This window comes from Rhodamnia argentea, chromosome 4 (assembly GCF_020921035.1).
Source record: "Rhodamnia argentea isolate NSW1041297 chromosome 4, ASM2092103v1, whole genome shotgun sequence".
Lineage (NCBI taxonomy): Eukaryota > Viridiplantae > Streptophyta > Magnoliopsida > Myrtales > Myrtaceae > Rhodamnia > Rhodamnia argentea.
This window is the reverse complement of record NC_063153.1, coordinates 12,469,058-12,496,142: the sequence shown is the minus strand read 5'-3', so window position 1 is coordinate 12,496,142 and position 27,085 is coordinate 12,469,058. Positions and strand designations below refer to the sequence as shown.

Sequence of the window (27,085 nt, the reverse complement as noted above, 5' to 3'; positions counted from 1 at the left end):
GTGGCCGACATCATCCTAACAGGGTCACCTCAAGCTCCTCTGCAAGCATTACTCAACTCACTCCAAGGTGAATTTGCCATCAAGGACCTCAGACCACTTCACATTTTTTTGGGAATGGAAGTACAACATACATCGATCGGCCTTCTACTCAATCAAGCCAAGTTCACTCAAGAGATCCTACAGCGGTCCAAGATGACCGAAGCTAGAGCTGCACCTACTCCTTGCACCACCGATGAACCGTTATTTGCTCGATCCGATGATCCTATGTCTAATCCCGCTCTTTATCGCAGCATTGTTGGAGCTCTTCGATACCTCACGCTAACACACCCCGATATAGCTTACTCTGTGAACACCGCTTGTTAGTTCCTTCATGCTCCCACCACCATGCATTGGTAAGTTGTCAAGCGAATCCTACGCTATCTTGCCGACACACCACAAGACGAATCGCACCTTACCCGGACATCATCCACGGCTCGCCATGCATTCTCCGACACTAGTTAGGCCGGTGACCGAAACGACCGACGTTCTGTTGGTGGCTTCTGCATCTTTCTTGGTTCTAACCTTATTTCTTGGAGTTCTCGCGAACAACGAACGGTTGCCCATTCTAGCACAGAAGCATAATACAAAAGCCTAGTAGACGCCACGGTTGAGCTCATTTGGATAGAGTTTCTTCTTCGTGACCTTAGGGCACTACCTCCACATCCACTCACTCTATGGTGTGACAATCTCTCGGCCATCTATCTCACTGCAAATCCAATTTTCCATGCCCGCACAAAGCATGTGGAGATTGATTTTCACTTCATACGGGAACGCATGGCACGCCATCAACTGTCTATTCATTATATCTCATCCATTGATCAACCGGTTGACATCTTCACCAAAGGACTCTCATCGACCAGGTTTCGGATGCTCTTGTCCAAGTTGACAGTCCATTCTATCTCGTCAACTTGCGGGGGGATGTCAACAGAATCACGTTACTTCATAAAATCAAATCGGCAACAATCAAGCTCCACCGAATCATATATCAATCATCATCAATCAACCTCCATCAAATGAGATACCGGATTTTCCTCTTCTGCTTCAATAATCAAATCGGATATTTAGTTTTCATTTGTGATTCCTTAATTATAGATATTGTTTACCTTGTAAAATTCTATATATACATGAGATTGTATCAATGGGAAAATAGACAACAGAAAAAGATTTTATTCATTCCTCTTTCTTCGTCTTTTTCTTATGAATACTTCTTTTCCTCGTCATCATGACGTCTAATAATTCTAACAAGTGGAGTTACGAGTCCAAGTTGAGCAAGCGCGTCGGTAGAGATCTGAAGGCACTGAGGTCAACCTGTTCAATATGATAAAAGTAAACTGCATTTTTTATGAAGGGTTCAAAGATGGGCCAAGGTTTGACGAAGTGCTGATTTGGGTCAAAAACAAGTTATCGTGAATTAGTAAACCTTTTGCCCTGGACATAGTGGGGTACCCTTTCGAACGTTAGGCAGGTTCAGCACCATGTACAAGTGCTCGCCACATGCACGCATTAGTTATCGATCAGGAGCTCGAGCACCGACCGGCCGGAACAGAGATCTCAAATTGGGTATAATCGTATGCAGAAAAGCCAACTCGAGGAATCTCATCTCCGGAGCGAAAAGAGAAAAGAACGCGACGTGTGTGCTCGCACCGCGTCATGGCAGCTGCGGTATGAATTTAGCGGACAGCTGGAGGAGAGTCGTGAATATGCTATGTTTTCGTAGGAAAAAAAAAATGAAAAATGACACAGATGGTCCCTAGATTTTGGCCCAATATGAAATCAATTCCCTGAACTGTGCCTAATGCATAATGTGGTCCATGAATTTCGAATTTATTCAATATGCTCTCTGGACTTTTGACACATGTTTAACTTAACCACCGAACTATATACAAATGTTTAATGTTGTATCTAAGCTTGAATTAACGGAAGGAGAACATTGAACGTTTTCATATAATTCCGGGACTACATTGAACATGCGTCAAAAATTCATGGAGAATGGTAAACAAATTAAATGTTCGGGATCACATTGTGCACTAGGCTAAAGTTTAAGGATAACACTGTACAAATTAAAAATTTAATGACCACGTTACATATAGAACCAAAAGTGAGAAATTGTTTGTGTCGTCAGCAAGGACAAAAAGAATAAAAACGTCGTGGTCAAATCTGCCACTCGATCATTCGCGCTTAACGCGTCGCTCATGCAAGTTGCGGATCCTCGTACGTTGTTGGACATCATGATATGTTTCTTGGATCCTTCGCAGACAGATATTCCTGGACCCCACTCGGCAAGTCAACGTAGACTTTATAATGAATTTGGACGTGGGCTACACCACAAGGCGGCGGGCGACTGATGAATGATGACGAATTTGGACGTATGGACTTTTCCATCGGCCACAGTCGCGTCGAATAGCTGAAAGTGCTGCTCCTGGATTCAAATTTTCTACTCGACCGACCGTTATAGATGATGCGAGCGCAACCTTGTTCACGGGCATCGGACATGGCTCCATCCTCAAAGTGGAAGCAGCTCAACGCGGCTCATCTGTCAACTTTCCCATCACCTACTGTTGAGCTAAACTAGAGGAAATGTACATAGAATGTGTAAGGCAGAGACTGTACCTTTCATGAATGCCTTCTCTCTCTTTTCTTTTCTTTTTTTAACCAGATGATGATTTTCATCCAAGATAGGAACATATATGACAATTATTGTTATGCCCCGAAGTTATGAGATTGTATGCGCGAATCCACTCCTAGTCGTGAAATAACCATGAGAAAAGGGCAATAAATCAAGATGCAATAAATCGAGCTAACTCAAAAGATAAAACGACGCCCTATCAATTGGAATTAAGGATTCGTCAAGACGGGATATTATTGAAAAATGTTTTCCAAGTAATTTTCCAAAAAAAAAAAAATCACAATGTTTTTCGATATTTGGTTGAAACTTGAAAATGACCTAGAAAATATTTTCCATCTTCCAGTATGAAAATTCTGATTTAATTTTCCTACATAGACATGCATTTTTCGAGCCCGAGTAACTTGTGCATAAACAGTAGAGGAACCGGCTATGGGCACAAGAGTCTCGGGTCCCGCCCGAATGAATCCCAACCCGGGTGCCGAGGTGCCGAGCCTAACCTCGATGGAATCTAGCGTAGGCATCGTGACCCTGGCCACGGCCTTAATGGACTTGGGCAAGGGCACCGGGTCCTTGGGCCTCGGCTCAATAGACCTTAGCTCGGGCACCGGGACCCGAGCTAGATCGTTGAGGACCCGAGCATGGACTTTGTGGACCCGGACTCGGATGTTGGAGATTCGAGCTCGAGTATTGAGATCTCGCGCTCGGCCTTTGGGGATCGGGCACAAGCACCGAGGCTTCGGGCTGAACTTCAATGGACCTCATTGTGGGCTCTGGGGGCTCGGGCATGAGCAACAGGGTTTTAGGCTCAACCTTGATGGACCTAGGCCCAAGCTTTGGATACTTGGTGGTCCTGGACACTCATGAACCAGCGTTTGGTTTTCCGTGCTCCATGCGTAGAGTTTGGATCCAAGCATTGATACCTAGTCATCCGTTAGAAGATGATTTTCCATTTTTCATCAAAAAAGAAACCATTTCCCCGAATTTCAGCATACATATTGTGTTAAGTAGGAAAACATTTTTCCGTTGACTCGTCTTCCCCTAAGCGAACCAAATGCCGAGAAATGCGAAAACAAACCGAGCCCTAAAGGTTGGTTTTCCAACTGTGATATGGTAAACTTAATTACTTCCACGAAGAAAACATTTTTCTTCCAAAATGCAAAATGCCGTTTGTATTTTCTCTTTTTCTTACTCATCATCGTGTTCCGTTTTTTTTCCTTTTTTTGTTCCGTTCAACAAACGACGAAAAGTCTGGACTGGGCCCGTCGGTTAAAAGTCCCAAGCGATGTACGATGCGCGGACGGGACTAAGACTGACAAGGACGGTGGATACCACCGCGTCGCTTCTTCAACGTCGCTTCCGCCGTCCTGATTGTGAAGTGATGGTTAAATCGCCCGCCAATTCTGTCCCGCACTCCCACGCGCCTTCGCTTGCCTAATCCATCCCTTTCCTCAACCGATGTCATTACATTCTACATACCTTATTATCGAATTAACAACATTCAGTTTCATTAAAGTGGCTCTGTTTATGAAAATGTTAACAAACTCTTACTGTCTTATGAGTATTTTTTTTTTTTATGTTTATTTCCCTATCGTTTAGAATTCTTATTGATTTACTTGTTTTCCCACTTTCTATATCCTTCAATTTTTACGACGATCAATGATAAAAGAGAGATTTCCCTAAAAATGAGATGGTAACATATATTTTGACCTGCCTAATTTTTTAAAAAAAGGAAAAGAAAAACCTCCGACTTTAGATTCGGTTTCGGATCTGTCTCGATTTTTTTTTCTAAGAAAAAATCCCGAAACTTTAGGTGTAGTTTCGAACTAATCCCCGAACCTTTTTTTTTATTTCATAAAATAAATCTCAAACTTTAAGTCCAGTATCAAATTTGTCCCGATTATTATTTTGTTTAAAAAAACATAAACTTTCAATACATTTTTAAATCAAGCCTCGTGGCTCACTCCCAATTTGACATGGTATTTTCGAGTCGATAACAATTCACGTCGGCAAGGTGATATAAAAAATTATCTCTAAAGTTAAACCGTTCTAGGATATGAAAATTGGTGGCTATTAACGGCATTTTTTGTACAGAGGAGGGCTAATGGTGGCAGATTAAGGACGAGTAAAAGTTGATGATTTTTCTTTGGACAAAAAAAAAAAGCCGAGAAAGATTTAATGCTGAATCTAAAGTTGGATTTTATTTTTTAGAATAAGAAAACTTTGGGGCAGAATTGAGAATGGGCTTAATGTTTGGGGTATTTTTAGTAAACTAGGCTATTTTTCCCCAAACTAACCAAATAAAAAATAAAAACTAAGAGTTAATGATCGCAAAAAATGGAAGTTTAGAGAGAGCTATTATGCAACAGTCGAAAAGTTCAGGAGCAACAGTGTCCTATCTCGAATTTTTTTTTTTTTTGGTCAAATACTGTCTCCAAAAATTTTTTTTTTTTTTTTTTTGGGAACAAATACCGTCTCGAAGTTCACGAGGGGATTCGTGCGATATATCCACAACAAGAGGCCCAACTGCATTGTGAAACCGCGAATGGACTCCACGCGCCGACGGAGAGGCTGGGGCAAGCGGGACCAATTCCAACGTGGTCATACTTCGGGCCTTTTCACTCTGTTACTGGCCCTACCGCGTTTCGCCATGTCAGCATGCCTCCCCACTGGTCCCTGTGTCATCCCTTCCCAAAGCCGTCAAGACCAGATCAACACGCCTTAGCGCACCCGAGCTCGGAAACTATATAAGCCTCAAAAGGAAACTCTCTTGTCTACTAGATTACATCCGTTCTTCTCACAGGTCGAGCAGCGATTTGTCGCGATGGACGAGGAGACCGGAGCCTTGGGGCGCCATGCGGAGGCCGGCAGCAGCGGGGCCCGGTACAAGGGGGTGAGGCTGCGCAAGTGGGGCAAGTGGGTGTCCGAGATCCGGCTCCCAAACAGCCGGGAGCGGATATGGCTCGGGTCGTACGACTCCCCCGAGAAAGCGGCGAGGGCCTTCGACGCAGCGCTCTACTGCCTGCGGGGCCGACATGCGCAGTTCAACTTCCCCGAGACCCCGCCAGACTTTGCTGGGGCCGATGGCCTCACTCCCCAGGAGATCCGGGCCGTCGCCGCCCGGTTCGCCCACGAGGCCCCCGAGACCTCAGAGCAGAGCAGAAGCAAGGACGACGGGCACGGGCATGGCACTTCGCCATCCGCGGCCCGAGAAGGAGACGACAGTGGGAGCAATGACATGGACTGGTCGTTCTTGAATGCGTTGGACGACAACGAATGCCCCTGCTCTGGATACGGGCTTTACGGAGGGCTGGACTACGTGGGCGGTCATGAGTTGGTGCCTCCGCCGCAAGCATCAGCAACAGCAAACAACACAGAAGACGAGAATGACGGTGGCGGCGATTGTCACCAACCATCATTTCTCTGGAACTTCTGAAGAGCTTTTCAAATGGAAAATTACTCCGGCAGAATTTTTGTTTCTTGCCAGAGGAAACTCATCTTGTACCCGTCCTTTTTTCCAAAATCTTTGCCTTGATGTTGATCATTACATGATGATAATAAATAAGTGGATCAACATTACAGGGTAGTGTTTTTAGGGTTTTATTCTTAATTTAGCGGTGTATCATCGTGAAATATTTGTAGATACATGCATCGCCTCCTCCACGTCGCTGTCGGAAGCCACCGCATTGAACACTTGATTTCTGAATTCAATGTAAAAGCTTCAAACCGATCCGGACCCAGCCCCATACGAGCAACCTCTCTATGACCAAACAGACGACCGTGCTTTTACCATTTAGGTCAAAGGATACCACGCGTCACGTTGATCACGCCGCCGCGTATACAAAACCTTGCCGAGATCTTTGGTCCGGCAACAAACACGTTAGTCGGGGTTCGAGCCGAGGAAGAAGGTCGGTGCAGTCGAGATGCCATCGGTTTCCGGAAGCATTTCGCCGCATGGGGGCGGGAAAAATAGAGATCGGGATAGTTCTTACGTCGGTTTTGATTCGCATTGGAATGGCGTTCAATCGAAACGTGTGACTTTGATCAGAGATAAGTTGTCAACCCCGACTCGAATGGAATCCGTCGGAGCAATGCTAGGGCTACTAATTAGTGAAGACCGGCATACTATTAGTTTATAGAACGATACAACAAATTGTGTGGAAATTAAGGTAACACCAAATAAAAAAATTGACTTATCACTTGGTAAAGTAATTTTTTATTACCATATATATATATATGAAGTATTGTTTATTAGTCTATAAAAATAAAAGTAACTCTAATCATTCGTGGATTATGAAGGACTCAACTCGTACCTGAGAGGACGCATGATTCTACCAAAAGACAGCAACTCTCTCCCCAATAATATGTGATCACATTAATGATAAGGAAAACACGAGAAGTTGTCCAATCAGTTCTAAATTATAATTGTAACACGAGATAATGTGTCACATAGGACCGCCAGAGATAATTGAACAACAATGTTGTCTCTCGGTGAAAATCATTCGTAAGAATTACGGATGGGTTTAGTTCAACTTTGGAAATAGGCTTTGGGGAAATGCAAAGACTTTTAGCTTAAGGGGCTTTGGGAAAATGCAAATGGCATTTGGTAAAAAAATCCTTTGTAAAACAGCTTTGGGCTAACTAGTGTCTAGCAAAACAAATTTGCAAAGGTTCTTTTTATCATATTTATTTAAATAAAAAATAAATAATAGATAAAATCCAAACCTTAGGGTTTGGCCCCGGCAAGCCGGATCTAGCTTGCCGGCGGTCATGGGCCGAAGCCGCCAAGGGTCTAGCAACTGCCAGAGGCCGTCGCCTAGGCCATGCGAGCCCAAGTGAGGAACTCTAGGGGTCGCGTGACCTCAGAAACGGCCGCTAGTCGCAGCCCTGACCGGCCGGCAACCGTAACTTAGGGTTTGGATTTTTTATTTAAAAAATAATATAACAAAAAAAAAAGGGGAGCAAAATTGAAATTTGAAAGCTTTCAGCATTCTCAAAGCCAACTTTCATCCAAAAGCCCCTTGAGAATGATTACTAAACGCCCTGCATTTTCTCCAAGGGACTTTGAGGCTCCAATGGGCTTTGGAAATGCTGAACCAAACCCACCCTACGTTGGCGTTCCGTGCATAGGTTTAGAACAAAATTAACAAAATCGAAAAGCCTAGGAGCTGAATCGACATCCCCGCGTATCTGTAACTATGACATATCGAATAAGGAAACCCTTTTCACGTTTTACAAGTGGACATCAAATGAACACGTGTCCCCCTCTAAGCACCACGTGGAGATCCAAATGCGTCAATTTGGGGAAGAAAACACTCTCGCCACCTTCGAAATGCGCTTATCACACGCCTAAAGTTTTTCGATCACAACGCACTGGGAAACAGAACGTTGAATGTGGCCCGCGAAGAGAAAAAGTCGGTGCATGCGAAAAGAGTTATATAAGGAACATTGCGACAAGTTCCCTATTGCCCCAACTCTCTTGTCTTCCTAATGTCCAACGAACCTAGCCACGAGGGCCAAGAAGGCCATCGAAGGAGAAGAGGATATAATTTTTCTTTTTTGATAACGACATAAATTATCCCTGAATTTTAGTTCGATGTGCAATGTCATCTCCGAACTTTTAATTTATTCCATGTGGTCTTTAGACTTTTGATACTTGTTCGATTTAGTCCTTGGACTATGTGAAAATGTTTAATATTGTCCTTCTAGTAATTTAAGTTCGGAAATAACATTGAACATTTTCATACAGTCCAAGAACTAAATTGAACATGTATCAAAAGTCTAAGGACCAAATTGAACAGATTAAAGGTTCAAGGGCGAACATTACACATTGGGCAAAAATTGAGAGACCATATTACACATTGGGCTAATGCTCATAGACCATTTGTATCATTTACCATTGTTTTTTTTTTTTCTATAGTAAATATTTTATTCATATCTCAATATGATATATGATAGTTTCAAAAGAAAACAAATCACAAACAATAACTTAGAACAACAAAGCACAAATTGCCGAGGTAAGCACACTCTTATCTCACAAGAACGGATCTGTCTCAGCATCAAACAAAATAAATGATGGTCACTTATCGGATCTCGCATAGTCATAAGTGATTAGCACACATTGTAATCACTTTCTCCAATAATTACGGTTTGCCTAGTGGGCCTTCATACCTAAGTTCAGCACCTGCAACATTATCACTATACATAGACACCAAAAACATGTTGAACAAGCTCCCAAATCTAGATTTAAATCGTGAGAGATTAATTAGTTGAGCGTGGAAACACTTCTAAAGATCTCCCATATCTAGACCAAGATCGGGAGAGAAGAGTTCCCACATCAAGATTTAGATTGAAAGATGAGAGTTTCCAAAACTCGAAGAATTCGTATAACCACTTCCATAGCAATAGGAACTTGCCACATTCCCCCTCGATTCTGCTGGACTTCTTGTCCGGAGATCTCAAGCACGGTCGATTCCTAACAATGAAAACGAAAAGTACGTCTCATAAGCTAAGATAGGTCATAGAGCCTTCCTCGACTGAGAAAAAACCGTCAGTCAAGAGAGCTTGGAGCGGAAGAAAAAAAAGGGTACCCAAGAGAAGGAGAATTTGAAAAGCGTCGAACCGAGTCAAACGAGTAGGTTTAGACGATGAAGATGGGAATAATAGCGCGTGTGAAACCGAGAATTAGTTGAGATAATGTCTCCAACATGTCACCTGAGATTGAGAATTTGAAGGGGGTCGCCCACCACCGTCCAAACTCTTTTCTCTTCCCTTTTATCCCCGTGTAAGGACGGTCGAACATGCGAAAGGTCGCCAGTCTGTACTTAAGAAGGACTGACAATATCCAACGAAACCGAAGGGAGCAGGGACAGCGGCGTTTCTCAAAAAGAGGAAGAAGAGTTTGAGTCAAACAATCATGCCTTGGCCCGACCATTCCCGCCAACACTTTCTATTACGTCATGCATGAGCTTCACCAGATGAGGACAATACTCTCTATGACCGTGCTTTGTCCATGTAGGTCAAAGGATACCACTCGTCGCCGCGTCCGTCGCCCCGCCGCGTATACAAAACCTCGCCGAGATCTTTGGTACGGCAACAAACACGTTAGTCGGGGTTCGAGCCGAGGAAGAAGGTCGGTGCGGTCGAGACGCCTTCGATTGCCAAAAGCATTTGGTCGCACGGGGTCGCGAAAAATAGCGATCGGGATGGTTCTCGTGTCGGTTTTGATTCGCATTAGAATGGCATTCGATCGAAACGGGTAACTTTGATCCGAGATAAGTTGTCAAGGATTATGAAGAAAGACTCAACTCGTAGACGCATGATTTTACCAAAAGACAGTAAGTCTCTCCCCAATAATATGTAATCACATTAATGATAAGGAAAACATGAGAAGTTGTATAATCAGTCATAAATTAATTGTACCACGTCAATGAGTCCAAATTTTTTTAATTTTATCGATTTAGTGTTAAACCTTTACGAGAGACTCTAATGTACTCGCGCCCAATTTTCATATTAAAAAAAAACGCTAACGTGATAGCATGCCATATTGGATGGCCGATGACGACCGGGTCACCACATCGGCGATTTCTTGAAAAAATTAACTTGAAGAACTACATTGAAATTTCGCGCAAAGTTTAGGATACGATTTACAGAATTAAAAAGTCTAGGTTTGAATTGGCATCCGTACAATAAATTTAGGATTAATTAGGTAATTTTTCCCATCATTTTCTCAAGAAAGAAAGAGAATATAAACCATCGAAAGACTAACACTTGACATTTGGAACACAAACAACTTTTAAAAAATAGGATAAATTTTGTCGTCCTTGTACTTTCGCGCTTTTCTTAATCAAATCCCTTTACTTTTTCTATTTGTCTAATTAAGTCTTTGTACTTTCACAAGTTTTCTAACCAAGTTCCTCGTACACCAATTCCAACCAAATCCAGCAAACATGGATAAAATTTTTCCAATGCTGACGTCCAAGTGGACTTCCACATTGGCAAAGATTATTCATGTTAAACTCCAACACGATCTACATCGGTTAAATTTTTCCATGCATGTCCACTTGTGTATCCACGTCGCACTTTGCTATCGCTCCACGACTACATCGGCTAAATTTGATCGAATTTGGTGTCGAAGGGACTCACTGTGAAAGCATAATGATTTGGTTAGACAAATAAAAAGTATAAGGACTTGATTAAAAAAAGTGTGGGAGAACTAGGAAGAAAAGTAGAAAACCAATCAAAATATATGAGAGGGAAAATTATGTGTGGGAAAGTTGATGAAGGTCTTCGTAATTTTCCGAGAAATCACAGTACTTTCCATATCTAAAAGCTACAGAGGTGGGAAAAATGGAGTGTACACAAATAAAAAGGGTGGTTTGTTATCACATATGCACGCACGTATTTAGTAAACATTGTTCAATAGGTCCCAAGCATAATGTGCGGATTCTAATTCAGTTCCAAACTTTTCATTTTTACCAATCTGATCCGAAATTTTTTCACGAAATTTCAATTTAGCCCTTCCAATCAATTTTCCCTAGAATCGTTGATGAGGTAATGTGCCACATAGGACTGCTAGCAATAACTGGACCGCCACGTCAATTTCCGGCGAAAATCGGTTGTAAGGATTACGTTGAAATTCCGCCCAGAGATTTAGAATTAAATTGGAAAAATCGAAAAACAAAAGACGTGAAGTGACATCCGCACGGCACATTTTGACCGATTGGGTAATTTCTCCCCGTGTATCTATACCTATGTCGTATCGAATAAGAAAACCCTTTTCACGTTTTGCAAGGGGACATCAAATGAACACGTGTCCTCCTCATCTACGCACCACGTGGAGAACCAAATGCACCAATTTAGGGGAAAAAAAAAAAAACACTCCCACCACATTGGAAATGCGCTTATCACAGCCTTTGCACACGCCTAAAGTTTTTCGGTCACAACGCACTGGGAAACAGAACGCTGAACGTGGCCCGCGAACGGAAAAAGTCGGTGCATGCGAAAAGAGTTATGTAAGGAACATTGCGACAAGTTCCCTAATGCCCCAGCTCTCTTGTCTTCCGAATGTCTCGCCGAACCTAGCCACAAGGGCCAAGAAGGCCATAGAAGGAGAAGAGGATATGATGCGGAATGTATTAATAGTGCGTTTCTAGATCGATTGGACAGGCAGAAATCCAATCGGAAGGCAAAACGGTGATGTATCAAGAATCGCCGAACCGGGTCGACGACATCGGATCGGGCTCAAATTCCGTCGGCTGAAGCGAAACGACGTCACGATCAATATTCACCGTCTTCGGCCGTGACTAACGACAGATTTTGGCGATTCGGGAATGTCTAGATGGGTTTTCCTATTTTTTTTTTTTTATAGTATTTTCGAGGATTTATTAATGGCAATTTTGTAATTTTGGATTTTATGTTTAGAATCCTACTAGAGTTAGGATTAGGGTTAACACCCTATAAAAGGTGTGCTTATGACGTTTTTGAGGATGATCATTATTTTATTATCAAATTTCTCGAGATTTCTCTCTTAAGCAATGATTTGCTTGTTAATTTTCGCTGAACGCTGCGTCGGGATATAACTTTTCTTTTTTGATAATGACATAAATGGTCGCCGTTACTTTTTTGGTAATTCTTCTCTCAAGCGACCGTTATTTCTCAGTCGAGGAGGCTTGGAGCGGAAGAAAAAAGGGGTACGTAAGAGAAGGAGAATAACTGGCAATGCGCTCATCACAACGCACTAAAAAACAGAATGTTGAATACGGCCCGCGAAGTGACAAAGTTCGTGCACGTGAAAAGAGCTAATGCACTTATCACACCGCACTAAAAAACAGAACGTTGAATACGGCCCGCGAAGTGACAAAGTTCGTGCATGTGAAAAGAGCTAGAAGGAACATTGCGACAAGTTTCCTACTGACCCACCTCTTTTGTCTTCCGAATGTCTCACCCAATCTACCCACGAGGACCAAGAAAGCCATCGAAGGAGAAGAGGATATTTTCCTTTTTTTGGATAACATCATCAATAGTTTCTGAATTTTGGCCAAACGTGCGATGTGATTCCCGAACTTTAAATTAGCTCAATGTGACCCATGAACTTTAGCTCGATATGCGATGTCGTCCCCGAACTTTCAACTTGTTTAATGTTATCCATAGACTTTTGGTACATGTTCGATTTAGTCCTTGGACCGTATGAAAGTATTCAATATTGTCCTACTCGATTCTGTTGGACTTCTTGGTCCGGAGGATCTCAAGCAACGGGTCGATCCCTTACAATGAAAGCGAGAAATACGCCCGGCGAGTGAAGAAGAGCATAAGCAGCAAGCGAAGAAAAAATAAACAAAATAAAAAAAAAATTAAGAGGGGGTATTAAGAGAAGGACAATTTGAAAAGCATCGAACCACTTGAGACGAGTAGGCTTTAGAAGATATCAAGATGGGAATAATAGTGCGTGTGAAACCGTGTATTAGTCGAGAGAATGTCTCGAACATGCCACCACCGTCCAAAACTCTCTTTTGTCGAACGTGCGCAAGGTCGTCAAACTGTACGTAAGAAGGACAGAACATTATCTGACGAAATCGAAGGAAGCGGGGACATTGACGTTTCTCAGGAAGAGGGAAGAAGAGTTTGAGTCAAACAATCATGCCTCGGCTCGACCATTCCGGCCAACACTTTCCATACGTCATGCATGAGCTGAGCGTCACCAGATGATGCCACTGTCATTATGACGGTACTCGGTTTGGGTCATTACGTTATGGAGGCTCGAGGTGTGAAATGGCCAACCATGGGGTCACTCATGATTTAACCACGTGCATTTCTAAAGTTAAAAATATTTAAAAAAAAATTAAATTAAAATTCGAAAATAAGCTAAAAAGTTAAATAAAGAAAGAAAGAAAGAGATGGCGACCCTCGCTGCCGGTGCAACTCCCTTCACACTCTTCTCAATTTTTAGCTTAATATTTTTTTATTAGTGATTGGACCTCCGGTGATCCACTTCGGCTTTAGATATTAATAAAAAAAAATTCACGTTGAATTTCCGGACAAGCATATCGGAGCCGACACTTAAATGATTCTTTAAAAAAAAAAAATGAAATTGGCACTTAAGTGATATGAAGAAAAGTTTTGACACCAAAATAAGCTCGTATACAACTTTTGGTACTTACGTTGTACTTTTCCCTGATACAAGCAATCAATTTTTAGAAAATATTTTTCAAATTATTCATTTTTGGAGAAACAATCGGAGCCTAAGATAATTTTTTTAAAATTATTCATTTTTTTGTGAAATAAACGGAGCCTAAGTTATAATTATATTCAAATTGGTACGACGAATAACAATTATTTTAACAACAAATGCTTTAATTGTTGATATATTTTTAGAGGGGCGACACTAGTACCACTCATTTTCGTTTTGCACACCCTTGAATTATCGAACGACAAAAATACTCATCGTGGATGGCTTTTTTGTGCAAAAATTCAAGAGATCGAAAATATTTGGAAAAGAAATGGATAAAGTTACTAAACTGCCCTTTATTGCTTGTGAAATTTCCTCGAAAGTTACCCCAAACCCAAACCCAACTTAAAAATACCCTTCTCTCTCCCCAATACCCCTTCTATCTACATATATATTGGGAGAATTACAACTTTTGACACTTCTGCTGTATTTCTTCCCTATAAGAGGGAAGTACAAGAAGTGTCAAAGTTTGTATGTGACGCTCACTTTAGTGTCAAAACTTTTCTTTGGATCACTTTAGTGTCAAATCGAAGAAAAAATGATCACTTAAGTACCTTCGGTGAGAAACTCCAGCCAAACCGATTACGTGATATTTATGATAAAATTTTTAATCCGAAATGACAATTTTAAAAAAAAAAATTCAGTGCACATGGACTTCCACATGGATTTCTAAAATAAAAAATAAGCTAAAAATTAAAATTAAATTAAATTTGAAAAATAAGCTAAAAAATTTAAAAGAGAGGGGGTTGCACAAGCGACGGGGGTCGACAAGCCCCTAGTGATGGCCCTCGCTTGCGGTCGGCGGCCCGCTCTCACCGCCCGTGCAACCCTCCTCCCTCTCTCTTTGATTTTTAGCTTATTTTTAACATTTTCTATTTTTTTAGTCTAATTAAATTTGTATTTTATATATTTTTTAATATTTTCTATTGCTAACTAGCTAGCCACATCAGATTTCAGCCAAGCAGATTGAAAATTGGCACTTAAATAATCGTTTTAAAAAAAAATGCCAATTAAGTGATCCGGCAAAAAATTTTGGTACTAAGACGAGCACCATGCACAACTTTTGGCACTTCTAGTATATTTCTTCTTATATATATTATTAGGTCGTGTTTGATCGTCCATATAAAACTCAAGATAGGATATGTTTTATCATATTCTGTGTTTGGTAAGTGTTTCGGATAGTATAATATCCGATATAGAGGGGATATAACCCAAATAAAAAAATCCGAGTGGAGAGGGTAGGATAAGGTCGGATAGGATTTTTCTTATCCGTCATATAAAAGCTAACTTTTAGAATGATGATAACTTTCTTGTCTCATTTATTTCTATTTTCATTTTATTTTTATTTTTTTTGCAAAGAGATTTGAAAATCTAATAAAATATGTATATTTTCAAGTTTTTTTGTGTATGAGAACGTTATTTTTATAGTAATAAGATCGAAATATTTCATGAGCATCACATAGGGACATGTATGTCCTTTATATTGATATACGGTTTCTACCAAATGCGGGATAAGATAGGATAGGATAGGATAGGATATGAGAATATCCGACTTTAAATCCATGATTCACCAAATAGTGGATAGGATATAGCCAAATCCCTAAATTTCTTATCATATCCTATCCAATCATATCCCGACAAGAAATCCCAACGACCAAATGCAACCTTAGAGTTTTGAATCAGATTAGATAATAATAATCCGAAACGGGTGAGAAGCTCTCCGAAGTAGAACTACAAATAGGTGAAAACCGGCCTAACTGGTTCGGCTTAAATTTTATACCTTTCGAGTCTCGATACCAAGAGCAGGGTATCAAACCCTATTTTTGTGTATTCTACTTTCCTAGTTCTGAAGCCAGGGCTACCCTAGAAATCCAAAAATAGGCCCCGGCAAGACCACACCGGGGTTGAATCGAACCGACCAGCTGATTCTACAGTCGCATACAGGACTTCGTTGTCTTCCCAGTGCTCTAACTGTTGCTGCATCACACGCCACTGAATTCTCAGTTGATGCATGTAAATCCATCTTGATGTATGTCTCCATCAATCGGACTTGTCACTAGGGATTTTGGAGTAACGAAAACATAGCCACAAGAATTCCCGCAACTACTAAACAACATTGCAGCATCAGTACTCTTTGTACACAAAACGACCACCATCTGTCAAATAAATCAGCAAACAGATAGAGATGAATTTTGGTAGCTGATGCTTTCATTGTGTAACAACTTTCCTTGAGGGCAATGGCCTATTCATAAGGAGCTAAAACGACTTACATCAGCACGGCATTCTGGAGGAAATGCTTAATGGTGCATGGTGTACACTATTGTTGCTGTTGGCGCCAGACATCTCCACATTATTCTGTTTTATGATGGTAGTCATCAACCAAGTCCATTATCTCATCCCTTGTCGCGTTCATCCATGTCGACAGGAGGGAGGATTTTCTGAGCGTATCCAATATGGATTTTTTCAGCATTACACATAAAGAATCATCTCTCAAGACGTCATGAGGTTAGGAGGGAAATCATCGAATTGGCAGATTCGGGCCCGTCGTTGTTGACACTTGGTATTATCCTGTCAGGCGACGTGAACTTTACAAAATCTTTCAGTTCTGAAAAGCTGCAGTGCTCACTATATGGCACTTCATACCTGAAAGAGAAACCGCTAGAAAAGATATCAATAAATCGTTGCAACTTTTAGCAGAAAACCCTTTAACTACACAACTACTATAAAGATGGAGCGCAGACAACTAAGATTGTTAACCAGAGAGAGGACCCAGAGACGAACTAGTGAAATGGGCTCAATGACTAACTCCACAACAGAATTTTCTGTATCAAACAAATAGCATTTGCACAATATTTTTCTGAGTTTTCCAGGGAGAAAAAAGAAACTGGATGTGTTGGTTTTTGCAGTTCAGGAATACTTTCAAACCAATAACTTCTGGAGAAGTAAAGCTGGACCTATCAATGGTGAGACATGAAGCCAAACAATAGCCAAAGTTCGTGTAAAGAGACAACCATGACCTTTTTCAACAAATAGACTAGGCCTTTGAGGGCTTAATTTCAGAATGTTAACATCACCTTATGATGGTTCCCTGCTGCCACCTTCTGCCTGTACATTTCTTCTTGCCTTTACCAAAAGTCCAGCCAGTAGGAGAAAAGGCAACAATAAGACTATACCTTCCCTGACATTGAGAAAAGAAATGTGCATTGGTGAATTGAAAATTCCAAATGCACTGAGAAGAAAGAAGTACAAACTCAACGAACCAAGGCTACAAGTGCGATATGGAAACTATTATATATTAGAGACCCATGGCCAACTTTCAGTTGGAATTATTTCATAATCTGTGAACAAAAGTAATCTTCTGACATAAGTATTCGCTATTCACTCAGACTGCTACCAGAGGTAGATGGGATAATTATATAGAAAGTCAACTTCACTGAGTAGTGTTAGCAGAAACATGAGATAATCCTTCAACCCTCACCAGATACTCATTAGAAATCTGCTTCAGCCTTTTGAAGTTAGCCAGAGTCCACATAGGCACAACATGGATGTGGCTTTCCTTTTCATTTAATGTAAACCATTGCATGTCCTCCGCAGAGTACCCAAAACACTGTATAATACGCAGCTTTGCAGCACTGACATAAATCTTTTTATGTAGCACACGAGCAACCTCCAAGAATAGCCTCTCCTTCCCTAGTTATGATGACAAAATGGAATCAGCTAGTTCGAGTAATCAGAGCAAGAAGGCAGTGGAAACGCACTCGCAAAAGATGATGTTAATTTCATTTCTTTTAAGCAAGTAGAGGTACATGGTACAGCCATTGCACCTAGGGTGGGAGAGGTAGAGAACCTAGGGGTATGGTGGCAGAAAGGACTTACCAATTGTGTAGCTGCCAATGAGAAAAAGAGTCTTTGGGTTAAAGGATTCAGCTTGAATGGCCTCAATGACAAATTGGGTCACTGCCTCTTGCTTTGGAAAGTCATACTGTGTACAGTAGTGGGATGAGCACTTTAGTCAGTATTTGGGTGTCATGAACAATAAAACAAACAAAATCCTCAAGTTGTGATGACGAGCAGATTTTCTCATCATACAAAAAAAAAAAAGGTGAAGATTATTGAAGTCGTCAGACACATACATATCAAAGCAATCAGCCTGACAGGTAAAGTCACCGGAGCACTTGCTCACCTGGGGGTTACAATAAGTGGTGTCAAGGATAAGAGTATGGATACGAGTTGTTTGCAGAATAGACAGTCCAGCCATCTCTTCACTAAAGCGAAAATCTCCTGTATGGAGAACAGCCTGGATGCATGAAGCACAGATTTCAGAATCCAACTCATCATTCATAACCTAGAGTGGTGAGTAGGTCAAAATTATGCTAAAATATATAAAAACAGTCAATTTGCGCCGCACCTCACCAGTAGGTGGCTCAAAGAGGATTACTATGGCACCTGGACAGTGATTAGCCTCTAAGCATGTCACTCCAACACTTTCAATTACAACCTTCTGGTTAATTGGTAGAACTTCCAGTCTTTCCCAGGGGATACCAATCTTCAAATTTACAAGCTTTGCAGTTACTGCAGAGCAGTAGATTTTCCCACGACAGAAGGACCTTGTAAGACCTTGATAATCTGCATGACATGCACGACAGTGTTGAGACAACGAGGTAAGCATACATATTAAATGGACCTAAACTATGAATAATCTAATAATTTCTTTTACTGTAAATGCAATGCAGATCAATAGAGCACAACCATGCATGGTCGAGAATTCTTATCTAGTGCTCTGGAATTAGTCAAGATTTGTATGATCAAGGAGCAAGAGAAAAGGATCTGAAGCTGTCTCAAAGACCCTCAATGTTACATTTCAGGCACAGCCACCAAATTTTCACCTGTGCTACAATCTTTACTCTGGCACTTCTAGTACATCTTCACTAGGTGTGCGTACATGCTCGTCATAATGGCACAACAAGAATGTATGCTGGTGTCTTTCTGTAACATCATAAACTTTTGCAATGAGACTGAGCCCATATATTCAGGTCGATCATAAGTGACATCATAGCTTATTAGGTACTAAGTAGATAAGTCTACCAGGTCTATGTATCGTCACCTGAGAAATCTCTCGTTCTTTGGTCTGGGGAATAGAAAGAACAGAAATCTAATGTAGAGAAATCCCTCACGTAAGCCCACATACAAGAAAGCAAGTGCTCACATACTAATTAAAAATTTCAAATTGGATGTCAGAGGATTCGCATCATTATGTTATTACACTGTATCAGTACCACATCTTGTCCATTCATAGAGTAACCCAACCCATCACAGAACAACGTAGCAGTTTGCAGAATATTTTTCCGTCACAGGCAGCCACTGTTAGATTATCTTTACTGTAGGAAGAAGTTGGAAAATAGATTGTGACGAAATTATGCTTCAGAACAGTGCCTTCAACCACTGCCATAGAAATGTACATTGGAGTGTCCATGTCAGCAACTAGTGTAAAGAAAATCAATAAGATAAGTTTTTTAGTTTGAAAAAACAAATAAAAGCCAAGGACTGGTTATAATCTATCAGAAACAATTAGGAAAACTAGATTTCGTAACCACACTCCCTGATTTGCATCAACACAATGAAGCCGAAAATGCATTTTGACCTAGGAGAAATATTTATTGCAACGTGTTTCAAGCTTGAAAAAATATTAAGAAACAGAAAAAACACAAAGCTTACGGTCTGTATGAAAGTGAGTGAGAAACCAATGGGCACATTCTCTTGTAAGATATCGGAAGGCATCCTGCGATGTCAAGGTGGAAAAACAGTGCTTAACCATCATGTCACAATAGAAATGAGATAATATCACGGAATTCAAACAATTAAAAGTCACTTACCACTCGGAAGGGCGTTCCAGGTATACGGCACCACAGGGGAACCTCCCGTGGTTTTGCATTTTTAACAGGATCCCTTGGTTTCACATTTTTAACACGATTATTCCCTTTGGCACATCCACGACCGGAACTCGCCTGTTCTGTTACTCTTCTTTGTCGAGTAGAAATGCTGCAGGTCTTTTTCTGATTTGTAGAGGAGCCAAGAAAATAATCTGTAATCAGCTTGCTTGCAGCTACTTTACTATCACCAGAGACCATCGCTTTAGAAGCACCAGGTTCTGTTGTTGTCGTTTTGTTTCCACATTTTCCATTTATATCCACATGCTCCGCATTTTCTCCTTGGGCTCCTTTTCTAAGTTCATTTAGAGCATGCACAATTTTCTTCCTTGGACCAAGAGCAGAAACACCCATTTTCAAAAGATCCTGTGGAATCAAGACAGTGTTAATCACATCAAAGTAAGGAGGAACTGAAGATTGACAGGAATACAATCGCCACAACACTAGATAATGAGGATAAAGAGTTAGAAGCCCCTTGAAGATACAACCAAACTAAAATCACCTGCTAATGCAAAACATCCTCTCAAACTTGGAAAAAAAAATTGTTCATTGATATTACGATGGCAGGAGATGTCTTACTTCCACCTATCATTTCTTGACTCATATAATCCTTGCAACCCTCAATTTTGTAGGAGCACAGTATGAAGAATAGCAGGTTGTTTATCTCATCCATCAAGACTCACCAAGGAGACAATCATCTAAGTTTCATAACAAGCTATCGGTTACAATCCTGAAAGATCACTGCCAAAAGCGTACCTCTTCTGTCAGGCACTGCAAGCTATCCCAATCAACCTCTTCCCTAACAAAAGCTTCTCCGTACCTCTCTAAACCGAGGCTACGTAACCATCCAAGCACTGGAGAGATATCAACAGCTAGCTGGGGAGAACTAACAGGCAAACCGACAGCTTCCTGTGGACAAGGTGAAGGTGCCCCATTGGCATCAGGAAATACAACCTGCAGGAATATCTCAGGCTTAGGTAGTTCCTGGTTTTCAATCCCATACATAGACGGGGAAAATGCTAAAATAGATCCATGTTTCTTTTATCATAAAGGAAACGGCAATAACTATAATAAACCAGTACGTCAAAATGAAAATGATTGCTTGAACCACTAGAGATAGTTTGCATTTCAGTTGATAAATCTGCATTATCTGCATGCTTTATTTATTTGTGGAAAAAAGAAGATGGAAGTATAGGGAGAGCTCATCTTTCCATATGTCAACTTGTATGCCTTATGCATAAGAGCATTTACACGAGCCACAGAGGAAGTTAGCGACCAAAGAGGTGATGTGCCAAAACAGAGAATATGAACACAAACGTGAACAATTAAATGGCTTGATATGGGTTTGCCGACCATTTCTCATCTGCCGTGGCTGGAGATGCCAACATAGTGTCCCAGTATCATCTCACTCATACATTGTCAAGGGTGGATTGTTCGTATGGATAAAGTGACTGGCCAAGAACTTAGTCAATTTTTATCGAGCATAATGCGTTCCATGGGTCAAATGTGTAATTTTGTCGGTATTCTTCATGAAAAGGAACATAAGATGCTGGAGGGAATTTTTCTCATTATCAACTCAGGATTCTTTCTCATCGATCTGGCATGAACAACTTTATGGCTCCATTTGTTTTGCAGAAAATGGATGATTTATCAAAAAGATTTCCTAAAAGTGATCGATTGTATTGCTTGAACTAATTAGTCAATGCAACATATTTATAGTATCGACAACAATTTATATTTAAATATTTTAGTGCACGACAAAAATTCTTTTTGTTCGTTACGCGACACAAGCGATCATCACTAGAAAAATCATTCATTTTCTTCGAAACAAACAAAGCCTACAATTTTGCAACTAGTGCTGGTGAACCGATGCTAAAAGTTCATACCACACAGATACTGCACCTGACAATTCATACAGAAGAAGAACAAATGGCAATATATACTTGAGCAGATTTAGTAGACTTGCCTCATCAAGTCGGGCCTCTCCCTCGTCAAGACAATCATTGGTATGTATCTGCCTTGACTCGTCACAAAGATCTGAAATGTCTACGCCACATAAAGGACAACAAACCAACCCGCTATCACAATCCCAACCATCTGCTGCTTCCTCTCCATCTTTGTCATCGGAGTAATGCACTGGTCCCTCCTCATCACACAGCTTAATCAACAGATCAAGGTCTGAACCCACCTCAAATTGCTTATCACACTCGTCATCATGCACACCGGAAACCCCATTATAACCAACGTCACTCAGCCCACAACCCTCTTTCTCTGCAATCAACCTAGACTCGATCAAATTGCTCACAGAACCCCCATTAACCACCGACCCAGTTGTCTCATTCTTCTCCATCCCACCAAAACCTCCATAATTACAACCATCCCTGAATCCAAAATCTACTTTCGCTTTAATTAACCTAGACTCAATCGAGTGGCACAAATAGCCCTTGTTCACCTCCAGCTTCTCACTTCTCTCACTAGCTCTACCACAACCCCCCTCCACATGCCGATCCACAGGCGCACGCTCGCAATCGATGCTCGACTCTATCAAATCCAAGCTGCAATCAGCATCGGCCAGCTCGATATCATCCGCAACGCGGCCCTTGCTCATGTCAAATAAGCTGACAGCCCTCCGATTGAGCGATTTACGTGACTCGGGGTTGCTCTGACTGACCGCCAAGGCGGGAACGGCATTTTCCTTGCCAAGGGCCGGGGAAGACTGCTTCAGCTTCTTGGTTGGGCGAGTGAGATAGGAGGAAATGTCGGAGAGCTGAAGGGGTTTCTGGGAGCAGCTGAGCTTGGGGCGAGTTTGGAAATCGTCATCCTCGTCGTCGTGGGTGCTAGACATGGACGGCAGAGGCTGGGTTAGGACCGCGGTCGCGGCTGTCGCGGAGGGTCGGCCGCGGCGGTGGTGGTCGGCGGAGTTTGAGGAAGGCATTGTGGATAGGTTTTTTCGAATTTGTGCTTTCTCAGAGGAAAGTGGAGGGAAAAATTTTGGTCGGAGTTTTGCAATTTGGAGAATTTTGCAGCTTTTCAGGGACAAATCCGACTTTTTCAATGGCGACAGAGAAAGTTAAGTAAAGCTGGCACTCGGGCGGGTTTGGGCAGGTTCGGGTCCCGGTCGCCAAAAATTTTACTTCAGAAATTAACTTATGATCAAAAATTAATTTTTACTTCCACATCTAAGCAAAAATAGATTTTTCTATTTCGGTTTCAGAAGTTGATTTCTGAATAGAAAAAATCGTTTGATAATAAAACAAAATTTATGCTTCTAGAATATAAATTCATTTGGTAACGATAGGCGACAATGGGGGCAATGGCGAAGGTTGGCAACGGTGGGCGGCGGTGGGCGACAACGGCGGAGATGTGATTAATAGAGAGGCGATGAAAATAAAAAGAGGCTAAAGTATGAGAGATTTTGATGTTGAAAGATTTCTATTTTTAAAAGAAAAGTAAATCTTTTTAAATTCTTGAATTGGCTCAAAAATAACTTCAAAAGTATAAATATAATGTTACATAACCAAACCGATTTCTACTTCAATTGCATAACTGAATGGATTTCTACTCCAGAAATATTTCTAAAATAGAAATTCATTTTCAAAAGTGTTACCATGCGCACCCTAAGTAATCCTTTAAAAAAGAAAAAAGATAATCATTTTCTCCCCCTATCTTTTTTTTTTTTTATCTAAAAAAAAAAGTCAACATTCTTCTCGTGTGCGAAAATAAATCCTCAAAAAATATATCTTCGACAAATGAATGAATAGAAAAAAAATATTTTGGTCGTAAAGTTACGATAATTTTTAAAAATAACTGAAGAATTAGTTTGCTCAATGCATCATGATAACAAAGAAATAAAAATTCGAAACTCTCAAAATCCCTACAATTTAATAAATTAACGAATTAAATAGAAGAATGTCTAGAAACAATATTAAAGCCGAACACGATAAATTTACACCGAATATAAAATACTTCGAAAGAAAAAATCGCGCCGAGTACAATTTTTTTGACTAAAAGGGATTTTTTGCATTGATCAAGGCCATCACTGTTGTTACATAACTCTTGAAAGAGCTCCTACTCTCAAAATTTGTCGTCAACATGATCTAATCAGTCAGAGGGAATTGCAAACTCTTCTGCTAAAATTGCTCTGTTTTGAGCTTTTTCCTAAACCCTCTTAAAAAAGAAGAAAAGTTGAAGGGATTGATTAACAAGCACCTTCAGTGATCTCTACTGTTCCTAATGTTAGAAAAGCGAACAGCTTTGTGCAGGTGGCAGTTAGTCTTTAGCAATGATGATCCTCCCTTGCTTTTCGAGCTCGTGAAGAATGGCCAGCACGGCGGAGTCGAACGAGCTCTTCTTATCAGCTTTAGGATCTCCAGTGGATGCCATGTTGCCATGTCCGGGTATATGCAGGATGATTTTCGATGTGAAACTATTGAAGCCAATTCTCTTCTCGGCGCCTTCGCCGAATTCAATCGGGGTCCTGCAAGAGATTCGCATGGATTTAGGCCAGACCAAGCACGGAGCAGGAAATTGTTGAGACGAGAAAGCTTAGAATGGTGCCCAAAAGAGGTAATGGTATTGCGGACTTTGATTTTTCTTCGGTTGTTTCGAACTTCGGCATCGGCCACTGGAGTTTCCTGCATAGCTCAAAGAAAGACATGCGAGGCCCGCCTTTTTTCATGTCGATGGTTAGGACAACTGCAATAGTAAGGACACATACAGCTCAACATTAGCAATTCCAAACCAATGACATTGTCCAAGTTCTATGCTTATTCTGGGACTCAAAAAATTGCAAAGATGGTATAACTCTAAGCTCGGTGCATTGTTACAAATGTTACAGACCTGGTTCAGAAGAATCAAAATTGGATTCCTTTGAACTGCAATCCGCCGACACAATTTTTTCAGCTGCCTCTGTGGACAATTGACTTCCAGTAGTCCTTTGTTTCTTACAAGGTTCTGGGCCCAAAAAACCTTCATTAATTCCATGACCGTCTTTGGCAGCGCTCGCTTCTAATGGAGAAGAATCGGCATCATCCTCAGAACCGCGTTTCTTCTTTTTTGCGATGGACTGGTTGAATGATATTCCCCTTTTCTGCCACATCGAACACAACAAGTAATGTCAATTTAAATGTAACTAACACATGCTAAGTGCATGCATTCAGCGACATGACATTGTACTTGTACATGTACATTCGAGTGCAACAACAACAAACCTCAAGCTGCTTTAACAAATGAACAGCCGCTTTCCCTTTGGCATTTTTTTTGCATCGCTCATGACCCTGGCCGACCAACAGCACATCGTCAAGTTGTAAACGAATCTCTGCATGCACTGTTTCTTCCTTCATGACGCAATTCTCTTTGAGGAAGTATCCCAAATGGTCACACAGCTCGTTCAGCTCACGCCAAGGAGGCAATTCAAGCTTCTCAGGTGTGACTATTGGGGATAAAAGTGGTTCAAATATTCTCCACACTTCCTCAAGATTAAGCTTCGTATCTATGAGAATAGCGCCTGCAATACTTTCCACTATGTCTCCAAGAGCCTGCAGAATGATAGAAAGACTGTACATGAGCATGATACAAGACAAGTATGTATTTCACATTGGTATACGTATTGATATGTACAAGGACATTCGAAGCCACACTGGGCGTGTGCCATCTAGAAAAGGCATTTCTACAGACCATGAAGCTGCAAGAATTTAGAAGTCCTAAATTCAATGACCATCTTGTGATCAGCAAGAAGATTACCATTGCAAATAAGACACCATGCAAGAAGGTGCCGGCCTTGCCCCAGTACAAATTTCATCTACTAGATAATGTATTTGCCTTCTCAATGATGTCATTTACATTTTACTACACTACACATTGCAATTACAACAAACAATGAAACTAATAAACGAGAAAGGTTCCTCTACTTCCACGGCTCCCTATTCCATCATAGGCTCTCCTATTCCTTTCTCTCCGGATCAATCAAAGAGTTGCTAAAGAAATCTCTGCCTTCTCTTGGTGCACGCAAAAGAAACCATACTGATTTTATGAATATATGGTCTATGAAGTAGACTCTATATCTCTCCATGAGCAAGAAAAACCAGGATAAATAATGGGTTATTAGGCAGGTGCTAGTGGATCAATGTATTCTGGTTCTTCAGTTCTGCAATAACCCAAGACAAATAATAAACAGAACTATCCACTAAGTTGTTTGTAGCAAATGCCTCGTTTGCCCACCCATGAAAAATAGACCAATATAGCATCTTACCTTAGGGCCTTTCATATGTTGCAGGTCTCTTGTCTCAATTTCAGGTCTGTTAAATGATTGTACATACTCCGTGATTTGGCTTTGAAGAAAGGACGAGCAGTGCTGAAGATGCTTTTCGAAGTTGTGCCTCACAGCAACTTGAGCGAAATTTTCATTATTAACAGAAGCTGAACGCAAGTCGGTCAACTCACCAGGGTCAACATCAGCATGACTCTGATAGAGGTACCACGTAATAAGAATGTCCAGCACAGAGTCGCCAAGAAATTCAAGCCTCTGCATGGAATTGAGTCTTTAATGGTAAGAAATAGTTGAAAAAATTATTTTCACGTCATTATTAAATAACACATCTTACATTTGCCACCAGTTATTCTCTCAAATTTAATCCAGTAACAATTAAGCAAGAGACTTTGCTCGTTACCTGATAACAGTACGCCAGCCCTTGTTCTTGGCAAGATGCATGTGTTACAGCTTCTTGCAACAGCCCTTTAACAGAAAATGTGTACCCAATTTTCGTCTCCAAAGTTGCAAGGTCATCAGCTGACAAGATGAGCGAATGTAGAGATGCGCCATTAATGGCTTCGACAACAGATGAAGGGTCAACTTCAGCATCGATTTCAAGCCACTTCATCAAATGAAGAGCAGCAACTAATCCACCAGAGACATGGTATGCACCTATGAGGGCCTCCAGACAATCCGATATGGTTTTTGAGCCCATCCATCGGTGGCCCCGGTCGCAGCACTTTCCAACCACTATCTTTGGGTCTTCAGTAGAAAATTTACTGTCCAAAGGAACTTCTGATGCGTCCACACCACAAGTACAAGGATAAGGGAATAGAGTGCGCTGTCCCGGAGCCACCCAACGACGTGGATCAAAGGCACTATCTCGGATGTATCCCTTTAGCATAAATCAAAATGTATTAGAAGGTCAGACTTTGTCACATATAGATGACTGTTCGAGGAATATACATGCTACTGAGCTTGATGTCGTAAACATTAGTGCTCTCTACACAGGACAAGAT

General features: G+C 41.1%; 3 protein-coding genes across 6 annotated transcripts in view; 1 reads left to right on the top strand and 2 right to left on the bottom strand.

The window, feature by feature from the left end:
- Positions 1 to 5,450: 5,450 nt before the first annotated feature.
- LOC115746717 (ethylene-responsive transcription factor ERF017-like) lies at positions 5,451 to 6,276 on the top strand. The gene has a single exon (XM_030682605.2). The coding sequence runs from the start codon at positions 5,487 to 5,489 to the stop codon at positions 6,096 to 6,098; it is 612 nt and encodes a 203-aa protein (XP_030538465.1). The 5' UTR covers positions 5,451 to 5,486; the 3' UTR covers positions 6,099 to 6,276.
- A 9,649-nt stretch (positions 6,277 to 15,925) lies between these two features.
- LOC115746765 (DNA cross-link repair 1A protein) lies at positions 15,926 to 22,896 on the bottom strand. 3 transcript variants are annotated; one of them, XM_030682677.2, is made up of 11 exons: positions 21,783 to 22,896; positions 20,573 to 20,770; positions 19,763 to 20,182; positions 19,605 to 19,668; positions 18,298 to 18,515; positions 18,073 to 18,186; positions 17,766 to 17,871; positions 17,368 to 17,579; positions 16,964 to 17,067; positions 16,361 to 16,532; positions 15,926 to 16,320 (listed from the first exon to the last, which is right to left on the bottom strand). In XM_030682677.2, exons 1-10 carry the CDS (start codon positions 22,749 to 22,751, stop codon positions 16,388 to 16,390), a joined length of 2,550 nt encoding a protein of 849 aa, XP_030538537.1. In that variant the 5' UTR covers positions 22,752 to 22,896; the 3' UTR covers positions 15,926 to 16,320; positions 16,361 to 16,387. The 3 variants fall into 3 exon arrangements, 2 of the variants coding, with proteins under 2 accessions (XP_030538537.1, XP_030538536.1); XM_030682676.2 differs by having other exon boundaries at positions 15,926 to 16,532; XR_004016075.2 differs by lacking the exon at positions 15,926 to 16,320 and having other exon boundaries at positions 16,401 to 16,532; positions 16,907 to 17,067.
- Positions 22,897 to 23,806: 910 nt separating this feature from the next.
- LOC115746725 (endoribonuclease Dicer homolog 3-like) overlaps positions 23,807 to 27,085 on the bottom strand; it is a 50,180-nt gene continuing 46,901 nt past the window's right edge. For both annotated transcript variants that reach the window (XM_030682612.2, XM_030682611.2), the window contains exons 20-25: positions 26,485 to 26,961; positions 26,067 to 26,339; positions 25,027 to 25,353; positions 24,656 to 24,905; positions 24,400 to 24,511; positions 23,807 to 24,293 (exon numbers count right to left, since the gene is read on the bottom strand). In XM_030682612.2, the coding sequence (XP_030538472.1) occupies positions 24,086 to 24,293; positions 24,400 to 24,511; positions 24,656 to 24,905; positions 25,027 to 25,353; positions 26,067 to 26,339; positions 26,485 to 26,961 (1,647 nt within the window). In that variant the 3' untranslated portion in view covers positions 23,807 to 24,085. The remainder of the gene's footprint in view (positions 24,294 to 24,399; positions 24,512 to 24,655; positions 24,906 to 25,026; positions 25,354 to 26,066; positions 26,340 to 26,484; positions 26,962 to 27,085) is intronic.